This window comes from Cuculus canorus, chromosome 1, assembly GCF_017976375.1.
Source record: "Cuculus canorus isolate bCucCan1 chromosome 1, bCucCan1.pri, whole genome shotgun sequence".
NCBI lineage: Eukaryota > Metazoa > Chordata > Aves > Cuculiformes > Cuculidae > Cuculus > Cuculus canorus.
Window position 1 is genome coordinate 110,650,912 of NC_071401.1, and position 10,919 is coordinate 110,661,830.

At 47.5% G+C, this 10,919-nt stretch overlaps 1 protein-coding gene across 5 annotated transcripts in view; it reads right to left on the bottom strand.

Moving 5' to 3' along the window:
- The window catches only part of ILDR2 (immunoglobulin like domain containing receptor 2), a 47,193-nt gene extending 39,462 nt beyond the window's left edge, over positions 1-7,731 (bottom strand). Inside the window, exon 1 of one of the 5 annotated variants that reach the window (XM_054073854.1) lies at positions 7,466-7,725. In XM_054073854.1, coding sequence (XP_053929829.1) covers positions 7,466-7,511 — 46 coding nt within the window. In that variant the 5' untranslated portion in view covers positions 7,512-7,725. Of the gene's footprint in view, positions 1-7,465 lie in introns of all 5 variants that reach the window. The other 4 variants (XM_054073853.1, XM_054073864.1, XM_054073855.1 and 1 more) reach the window with 4 other exon arrangements.
- Between the last annotated feature and the right edge of the window lie 3,188 nt (positions 7,732-10,919).

Below are 10,919 nucleotides of genomic sequence, written 5' to 3' on the forward strand. Positions count from 1 at the left end.
CTTGCGTCTCAAGGTGAACCAAGTGGTGATGCTGTGTTACTGTCTCTTATCTGGAGACCCATGTTTCCCCAGTTGCATCTGAATGCAAAGACATGACAAATGCCTTGAAAAATGAATTGATCTAGGTCAGACCTGTATCGGGCAACTTTATGCCTGACCCCACACGTTCTGTGGCCAAAACCAGCATGTGACATGAGCTGTCAAGTGACTCATCACGTTACTTCAGCTTCAGGGATAAAACAGTGACACAGTGAATATTTAAATCTTTCCCTTGTGAACAAAGTACACTGCTTAGTAAACACAGTGCTTTCAGCTAACCATGCACCGTAGCCCTCCTTTCCTGTTAATGAGATTAATGAGTTTGGCAAGCCAGGGACTGCTTTAATAAATGATTAGCTGAGATTTAGCAAATTCTCATCCGACTAACTTTCCTCACTCTACCCCCATGTGAATGTTCATACCAAGAAAACAAAAGAAAAGCAGCTTTGGTGAAAACACAGGAATTCTCTTTCTACCCAAAAGCATTTGGGAGGTGTGCAGTAAATTATCTGGCATCTTCATATCCTAGCCCAACCTCTTTATTAACTTTTCAAGTATTATTTTAGGATCCTTTCTAGAAATAGCTTTTAAGAGCAACACAGTACCTTAGATTGAGAGACTGGAGGAGTGGAAACTAAATCTATTTAAGTCAAATTACATATAATTACATATGGCTGAACTGTGAAATTATACACCTGTTATTTCCTCTGTCAAAAAAAAATGCTCGGACTGGATTCACGTAGCACATCACTACTGAAACAGGGTCCATCAAAAAGGCCAAAAGTATGTTCCACTGCCTGAAAGCAAGATGGTGGCTTTACACTTATCAGTTATCATAGAATGGTTTGGGTTGGAAGAGACATTAAATGTCATCCAGTTCCACGTCCCTGCAATGGTCAGGGACATGTCCCACCAGACCAGGCTGCCCAGGGCCCCATCCAACCTGGCCTTGAACACCTCCAGGGATGGGCCAGCCACAGCTTCCCAGGGCAACCTGTGCCAGTGCCTCACCACTCTCATAGTGAAGAAACTCCTCCTTATGTATTGCCTACGTTTGCCCCTCTCCAGTTTATACCCATTCTCCCTAGCCTTATCACTACAAGCCTTTGTAAACTGTCCCTCCCCAGCTTTCTTGTAGCCCCTTTCAGGTACTGGAAGGTCGCTATAAACTCTCCTCAGAACCTTCTCTTCTCCAGGCTGAGCAACCCCAACCCTCTCAGCCTGTCATGGACAGTTATGACCAAGCCCATGAATTATAGAGGTCTGCTTAGGCCTTCCTCAATCTCAAGAAGAAACTACTGACCTCAATTCTTCAAAGGGCTAGCCAAGATAAGAAAAGTCTCAGATGTATCACAGGACAAAACTGTGGGCTGTGTATATAGCAGAGCAAAAAAGAGTGAAAGACGTGAGAAAGGATGACAAGCTTAAGTGACAGCACCATGGCAGCTCTTTGTCTAGTTTAATACAAGTAGGACTAAAAAGAAATTGAAGCATGCTCTGCTATGTTTTGACTAATGCAGACAGAGCAAGATTAGCCTTTATTTAAAAATCATCATGGAAATTTAATTCCTGCACTCTAGAGAAGCAACCTGTTCATTGTGAATTTCACAATCTCAGAACTTTCACATGAAAAAAATGTAGCTCGTGGGTGTCTCATGGCTACGTGACAATTTTGCTTTCCTTTCTTCTTGTTCCCAGAAAAAGGTCTGCAAATATTAATTAACCACATCTTAAAAACAAAGATATCCTTACTCTCAGAAAATAAGAAGAATCCATGGGGGGTGGGGGGGAGTTGGGGGGAGCATGCGTATGTGTGTATACATGCTCCCAGAGAAAGAGCTTAAAAATTGCCAGTTTCCAGAAATGTAATTGTATGAGGTTTGTTTCTCATCGGCAATGTACATTTGTCTCCTTTCTCCATTTTTTTCCTCAACTGTCCTCACATTATGCATTTAAACTATGCAATCAACATTACACACAAGCTATCACTAATACATTTCAGTGGTGATTAAAGAACATTCCAAGATGTGATTATAAAGGGGATATTTGTAAGGGCGCACTGGAGGTCTGTGAGCCTGATCTTCATAAGTGCCTTTTATAAGTAAAAGAGAGAAAGCAATTGAGAGGTGATAATATAGCCTCTTGCTTTCCCATTGCCCTCCAGAGAAGCCTGTGCCTCCCTGAGGCTAGATGAATCTCAGGTAGATTGAGCTTCACTAAACAGCCTTAAGTTCACCTTTATGAATAGAATCATAGAATGGTTTGGGTTGGAAGGGACCTTAAATATCATCTAATTCAAATAAAAGTTGATCTGAATCACTAATAACAGCAAAGCCAAATACTGCAGTTCAGTGTAATAGGTCTCAGACTGCATTCTTCTAGCACATAAGATCCGAGTCCAAAAGAAGGCAGCACACACTGTTCTTCAGGTCAGCATGGGTCTCCCTATCTGTGCATGCATCACATCTTTCTTTGCAATTACTCGGCTCACACTGCCGCTTGCCTGAGGCAGCACAGCTGATGCTATGAAACTACAAAAATTACATCCCCCAATTTCATGCACCTTTACTGATAGAAGTGGCAGTTGTGCACACAGGAGGACCTAAGCCCTTGGGTCCTGAACCAGACAGCTCAGGAAAACTACTCCTAGCCTATACCTATGGGCTTTGGCAGAAAAGCATACGTTCATCGGTAGGAGACTCTGCCCTAGGGTAGTTTATATCACCTCCTCAAACAAAATAAAATGTTGGGCAAAAGCATGCTGTGCCTTTCTTTTTATGTGCCTTGGCTACTACGTATTAAGGACAGCGTTCCTTTCCCCTCCTGTTGAACACAGGCACACCACCCACACTTTCGAACGTGTAACAAGCCTCGAAGCAGGAAGTGCAAGATCTGGACTTCAAGACTAAAAAGTCAGAGATGATAAAAAGATGTGTAAACAGGTGAACAGAGAGCCCATGGGATCACTGAGATTGTGTTGTACAGATTCTTACCTGCTCGTGCTGGACTAAATCCAATACATGCAATTTATCAGCAAAAGCCATCACTATCAGATTGTGTTGAGCAGCTTAAGGGAAATGGATGTCTTGGTCTGGTTCCTATCACACTTTTGTTCTTACCTCCATGGACACCAATTGTCAACTGTTTTGGCCAGCAAGAAACCGATGCCTAAATAGGTCAGCTGCAGCTGAAGTGAAAGCATGGTACTGCTTTCTACAGCTCCACAGCAAAACTGAGAATTTCAGCACCCTAACTGCTAAACCTGGAAAGGAGCAAAACCAAAGCAGTCAGAGAAAAGCATGGCCTTGCATGCCGAGCACTCACAGCACAGAACCTCAATACAAAACGTGTCCATGTAGGACACAGCCCAGACTCCGCAAACTGACTGCAGTAGGCATTGGACTATTCCTCGCTCTTCCCCATTCTTTGTGATGCTGCCCCGCAGGTGCCCCATGCTCCTGACTTCTCTAGGGATGTACACAGCCCTGAAAAGGCGAGGACTGCGCAAGGACTTTCAAAAGAGTTCAGGACATTTCATGGGCTTTTCTAGTTGCTGATCTCTCTGTACTAGCTTTCCTGCACTTGTTACAATTTCTTACAACCTGTCCCTTTCACACATTCACCAAAGCTGCCCCCGAAGTTTGTTCGTTGAATTATCTCAGCTTTGGCTACCAGATCAAATCCAGTCTTTCTTACTACTATCTGGAAGCTGTTACAATTTTCATATGGCTATTGGTTTACAGTTGTGGTTCAGCATCCCAGAAATTATTCCCAGCACTATCACTCAGCAATGGGTCACTACCAGAAGCCTGAAAACAAGAAATGGGAAGAGTCTCTCCAAGCCTTGTAACACCAAGCTGTAACATCTATCCTTCAGGCAGCACTGGGATTTCCACTGGTGCCAGTCCCATTCATGGTGAGCACACAGGAATAAAACGTAAGAAAAATGTGAGATTTCTTCCCAGCTAAGCTATGCTTATGCTGTGCCCAGCCAGTTAAAGGAAGTCAGATGAATACTTTAAATCACGGCAGATAAAACAATCCATCTATTTCCCTGCCTTCCCAAGAAGTCTGCTCAGTTGGCCAGGAAACAGCAAAGCCTCCAGCACACCCTCTCTGACTGCTCTTGCAAACTGTGGCTGAGAAAGCAGAGGTAGTAAATCTACCAACCTCTGTACTATACCATTGCATTGCAGTGGCTCTTCTGCACAGGCAGAGTAAACAGGTACCAACTGCTAAATTATTGGTGAAAAGTTCCTTAACACAGAGGGATCACATTTTAATGTGGACAGTCTTCTAACTGTAATCTTTCTAAGCTTAGCCTGATTCATGAGGTGGAAGTAAATTCGCTTTGCTCGTTCTGTAGGTAAAACTGGAGTTGAGTCTCCAGTGCAACACTTCTCTCTGGTTTCAAATGCATTAGGAATTACAGCATTAAGAATAATGGTAAACAAGAGGGGAGGATTCATTCCAGAATCGAGCTACACTTGGTAGCTTACAAGAAACAGCTTTACATACAGGCTCAAAAATCATTGACCAATTGTATCTTCTTTTTCTCCAATGAGAACACAGTTCCACACATATCTTGACCCATGTCACTTCACAGGAAGGAATAAAGGATGACCTGCTCTTCATTTTTTTTGCTGTTGTTATTAAAATACTAGCTTTAGGCACGTGGGAGAGCAGGGCTGCAGGAAGACAAGCCAAACCAAATCCAACACAGCTCACAGAGGATTTTTTGAAATTGCACTAAAAAGTCAAAATGAACAAAACCAAGCAAAAGATAAATGCAAGGGCAAAAAAAAAAATAAATAAAGACAAAGGACAGAGAGAAATTACTGATAGGAGGAAAGGAACTACGAGCACTGATTAGAAATTTCTCAGCCCACCTCGAGAAGGGAGGAGGGGGGAGGAGGGGAGAGAAGGGGGCAAGAGCCTCTCGCTCTTTCTTGCTCCCTTTTGTCTCCCTGCTTTCAACTCATCTTGCATTCTGCCTCTTAACTCTGGCCCCTCTACCTCCCAACCCCCACTTCTCTTTCCCAGAGTGGAGAGTAGCACTCTAACTGGATTAGGGCTCCTTACCTTGATGCAGACCTTTCATTCCTTTGCTCAGCTACTAGGGAGAGGAAAATCTTGAATCCATGTTTGCTAGCCTCTCTCCTTTTCCTGTGCACCACATACACACTCCCTCACTTATACACAAACCTTGGCTTATTTGATTTCCCTCATCCGTGAAAAAGGACAGCAGTGCCTACTCTATCACTGGGCGACAATGGCCGGGAGGCTGGAGGGGAGCAAGCTGACACCGGCTGCCTCCATCTCTCAGCACACAGCTACTGCTAACCTGTTGCCTGCTGGAAGCCTTTGCCAGCCGGCAGTCGACAGCACCAGCAGCAGACCGTCCTGTCTCAAAAGACTAGAGGAGACTGGAAGGTCTTCCTATTGCAGCAGTATCTCTCTCTCTGTCTGCATAGACCTTGCGTGCTCCGAATGGCAGTCACTGCCAACAATCATGAACTATCTTTGATGGAAGGAGAAAGGTGTCAACAGCCCAGCTTTTTAGCTTGATGGAAAAGTCCTGATCTAGCCAGACATGTCCAGATAATGAAGCTCTTTTAAAAGAGGGAGGAATGTGATGCCGTGTAGGGAGGAATGTAATGTCATGTTTATCTATGCAGTGCACTCCTTTACCAGTCCCTGGATGCTATTTATCAGCACGCTACTATGGCTAGTAGGAAAGGAGTGGTAGGTGTGGGTGCGCTGGCACTCCAGACCAACTCCGTGAAGTGGGATATGTTCGGAGGCAGCCAAATGGCAGGGAGGGAGGCAGGGAGAGAGGAAAGGAGGGAGGATGAGCTGGAAGCTGCAGAAGCCCCAGATGAGACTGTGAAACCCTGGAAGGGAGCAGTAGGCAGGCACCGGTGTGGAAGATGACTCAGAGTGAAAAAGCAAGGAAAGGGGTGGGTGGGTGGTAGGAGAGAGGTGTTATGACTAAAAGCCGAATTTACTGCTTGTGAATCCTAAGTCTGAATAGGAAGAGCCTGAGGTCTTTTTTTTTTTTGTGGGATATGATGGTAGCAGTGGGAAATATATGCCACTTAATCCAAGTGTGTCTGTTCCTTCTTCCAGCCTGTAACCAGCCTGCCTGGCTAAGTCAGCCTGCTGCAGCTTTTCCTAAAGCCTCCTGCCTGTGCCTGGCTGTTGCACTGGCTCAGAGGACACAAATTCTGCTACTGATTGCACAGGGACCCCTCTTTCTCCCCTATTCTCGGCTGCTTCGCAGCACTCATTCTACTGTAAATCCCTACCTTCGCCTTTCCTGCCTTCTTTCCAGCCCCCTGCTCACTCTCTCCCCATCACCGAGCCCTCTCTGCCCTCCTCCCCACTGCTTAGGGAGGGCTTGCATGACCTCCTTTGAGTGGCGGCCGGGCAAGAGGTGGCTGGGGAGCTGGGCTGGGGGAGGCAGCCCCATCCTAAGCTCACAAAAGCTCGGGCACAGCTGCACCATAGAATGGTTTGGGTTAGAAGGGACCTTGAAGCTCATCCAGTTCCAACCGCCCTGCCATGGGCAGGGACACCTCCCACTGGGTCAGGCTGCTCAAAGCCTTTACCACTCCCAGGGATGGCCTTGGAACACCCCCAGGGATGGGGCATCCACAACTTCTCTGGGCCAGTGCCTCACCACCCTCACCATCACCAGGAAGGCTGGATCCTGCCCTCCTGGAAGCCCCTCTCCCCTCACACCTCTCTTAAACGGCATATGCGGCCCGAACACCGGGGAAGAAGTTCCTGCGATTGTTCCCGGCCCGGCGGGAGGGGGCTGAGGGTTGTCGCCATCCCCCCCTGCACGGTGGCCAAGGACACTCGGCTTTCCCCCCGCTCCTGCTCCCTGCCCGGGCACCGCCACGGTCCCGAGCTCCCCTCGCACCCGGGAAGGACAGGCAGAAGGCGCTGGATGCCTTCCCCCATCTCCAGGACTCCGCAAACTGCACGTGGGACACCCCATCATCACCCCAGACTGGGTCCCTCCTGCATCCCACACTGCGGCAACTCCCCAAAACATTCCCCCATCCCAGACTGGCTCCATCCGGCATCCCACTGGCGCATCTCCCCAAAATATCTCAGTCCCCCCCACCCCCGACTGGCTCCCTCCTGCATCCCACCAGGGAATCTCCCCAAACCTCCGGTTTTCGATGCACCGCGGGGCGTCCCCGAAAGAAGCCCCCACCCCAGCCTGACTCCCTCCTGCATCCTACCGGGGCATTTTCCCAAAACATCCCGTTTCCAGCGCACCCGAAAAGCCACCCGCTCCCTCCTGCATCCCGCTGAGGCATTTCCCCCAAATATCCCGTTTTCTCCCCCAAGGAGGAGCCCGCCGGGCACGGCTCCGGCACACCGAGGGAGCCGGTAGCCCGCAGCCCTCTACCTGCGAGCCACAGGAGGACGATCCAGCCCAGGAGGTGTCCATCCATCTTCGCGCTGGCCTCGGCGGCGCGGGGGGAGGCGGGGGCGGCCCCGCCCGCCGAGTGCGGCTCCTTCTCCTCCCCCGGCAGCGGCAGGCGGGGACAGAGCCGGGCGGGGGTGGGATGGGGGCACCGCGCCGGGAGGCTCGAAGCTGTTTCCCGAGGCTGCCTCCCGAAACTGCTTCTCGGAGCTGTTTCCAAAGCTGCTTCACAAAACTGCTTCCCAAACTGCCTCTCGAAGCTGCTTCTTGAAGCTGTTTCTGAAACTGCTACCTGAAGCTGCTTCCTGAAACCGCTTCCTAAAGCGGCTTCCCGAAACTGCTTCTCAAAAGTGCTTCTCGAAGCTGCTTCTCAAAAGTGCTTCTCGAAGCTGCTTCCAAAGCTGCTTCTCAAACCTGCTTCCCGAAACTGCTTCCGAAACGGCTTCTTCAAAGCTGCCTCCCGAAGCTGCTTCTTGAAACCGCTTCCAAAACTGCTTCCCGAAGCTGCTTCTCGAACCTGCTTCGCAAACAGCTTCCCAAAGCTGCTTCCCAAAGTTGCTTCCCAAAGTTGCTTCCAAAACAGCTTCTCGAAGCTGCTTTCCGAAGCTACTTCTTGAAGCTGCTTCTGAAGCTGCTTCCCAAACCTGCTTCCAAAGCTGCTTCCCAAAACCGGTTCTCAAAACTGCTTCTCGAAGCTGCTTCCGAAGCTGCTTTCCAAAGGTGCTTCCCGAGGCTGCTTCTGAAGCTTTTTATAAAACTGCTTCCAAAGTTGCTTCCAAAACTGCTCCCAAATCTGCTTCCTGAAGCTGCTTCCCAAAGATCCTTTTCGAAGCTGCCTCCGAAAACTGCTTCTGGAAGCTGCTTCCCAAAGCTGCTGCCTTCCCTTCAGCAAAGCCACGTTTTGGTTACCAGGTGCTGCTGGGAGGGGGGTGCCAGAGCTCTTCCCAGCCTACGGGCATCCCAGCATATTTCCCTGGTCACCATCGCAATCTTATGGCTTCTCTAGTAAAAATGTTCACTCCAATCAACCCCAAATTAACCAAATGTACACCTTGGGAAATAAATGTAGTCTGCTCCAGTTCTGATTTTCCCTGGGGTTTCCGCTTCCAGCATGGGCACTGTGACTAATTACTGTCATTTTAGACAGAGAAAGGATATAACTTCAGATGAGAAAGAGGTGTTCTGGATTTTAACGATGGGCAGCTGAGTTTTGAGGTGTTTTCATGCCAACAAGGTGTTGAAAATGGATAGGATTTTTTTGGGTGGAAGGAGACAGCTGACTAGAAATCCAGCTAAAGATCACTTCTAAAAAGATGGATGTTACTCTGAAATTCATAGACTCATAGAAGGTCCTGAGCTGGAAGGGACCCACAAGGGTCAAGTCCAGCTCCTGTCCCTGCATTGGACAACCTCAACATCCACACCATGGGGCTGAGAGTGTTGTCCACACTTGGTGCCGTGACTGCTTCCCCGGGGATCCCAATCCAGTGCTCCGCCACTCGGTGGGTGAAGAACCATTTCAATGGTCCTGGCCACAATGGACCCACATGTATACATACGCGCTGTGCTTAAAACTTGTAAACTTCCTGTGAAAATGAAGTGAGTCGCTGGAATTATTCACAGGACCTAGAGCTGGATGGAGACCAGCATGCTTTCCTTGGTGGCTCAGCAACGAAGAGAAGCACCTCCAACATGGCACTCACCACTCTCAGCATCCAGCACAGCCTCCCTTTGCGCATTGTTCATCTTCAGGAATTTTTCTTTCAGGGGCTTGGCAGATGTCAGTGATCCACATGAGAGATGGGAGTAGCCTTCAACAACTTCTCATCTGGAATCTGCCAAAGAACATAAACGATTCTGATTTTCTAACGCAAACTTGGGCCCCCAAAGGGAGCTGCACTAGGCGTGTCCTGCTGCTGAAGGCAGGGTGCACGGGGGTGCCTGCAGTAAAGCTGTATAAGCCATTTGCATTCTACCAGGGTTTTTTTTTTTCCAATTGCTTGTATATTCCTTACCATTTTGCCTTTCAGACTGAACTTCTCTACAGGCAAGATAAGCCTTTTCCAAAAGCGTGAATAAAAATAGATCAATAATTTCTGAGTGAAAAAGCAAAACAGCGTGTTTGCCTTGATAAAAGATGTGTTGAAACATGTTGGTTGTTTTCGAACAGTTGTAGTCCCTCTTTTAACATAGTTAAAGTGGAATTAAGCAAGGAGACAATTCCTAGGCAACCAATCTGGCTTAAAGTGTTTTATTCGGAGCTATTCAATAAAAATACATCTCACATAGAAATTTATTTTTATTCAGCATTGCTTTAAAAAAAATTCACACCCACACAATCAGAGCCCCGGTGTTCCTCTGACCTGATACATTACGAATAACACTGTTCTGCAGTATGAGCCAAAAGCCACTGTTAAGAACTGAGACCCTGTTATGCTGAATAATGTACATACGCAACGGGGTGCAGTGATCTTACACCCCACTGCCTTTGTGCTGGTTTGCAGGCAGAAGGCAAAGTAGAAACTCTCATTAAAGCCACAACTTCTGCTTCAAGGGTAGTTCCAGAAAACTCAGATGGAGCTGTACATCCTTGCATCACCTGAGGGCCTGTCTCACCATCATTACATATCTATAGGATATAATCCACGAAGGTTTCATAGAGTCATAGAATGGTTTGGGTTGGAAGAGACCTTAAATATTGCCCAGTTCCAACCCCCCTGCCATGGGCAGGGACACCTCCCACCAGACCAGGCTGCTCAAGGCTCCATCTAACCTGGTCTTCCAGGGATTGGGCATCCACAAATTCCCTGGGCAACCCATGCCAGTGCCTCACCATCCTCATTGTAAAGAATTTTTTCCTAATGTCTAATCAAAATCTTCCCCCTTCTAGTTTAAAGCCATTCCCCCTTGTCCTATCACTACACTCCCTTATAAAAAGTCCCTCCCCAGGTTTCTTGTAGCCTCTTCAGGTACTGGAAAGTCACTATAAGGTCTCCTCGGAGCCTTCTCTTTTCCAGGCTGAACAACCTCAACTCCCTCAGCCTGTCTGAATTCAGACTCCTCAAAAGGTAAACTCAAAGCTATTTTTTCTCTCCTTCCCTTAACTATGCTTCTTGATAACCCTCCAAATTTCAAATGAAATCCAACTGCCTTGCCTTTCTGTAACTTAATTGGCCAGGAGTCTGATCCAGAGTTTCCTGAGACAATGTTGATGTTGATATTATCTCATATGTTTAACATTTGGAGCAGTACAGTCCCTTATGCGTCACCATTGTTAGCTACTCCTAGGTTGGGGTGGTTTTTTATCTACTCCAGCTATTGCAAACAAATTTGGCATACATCAGTTTTGCTAAACTTTTGACTCACTGCATAGGAAGGAAAGATTTTCAATACAAGGAAACACCATTGTTTTGCACGTAATGTTGGATTTATAGCT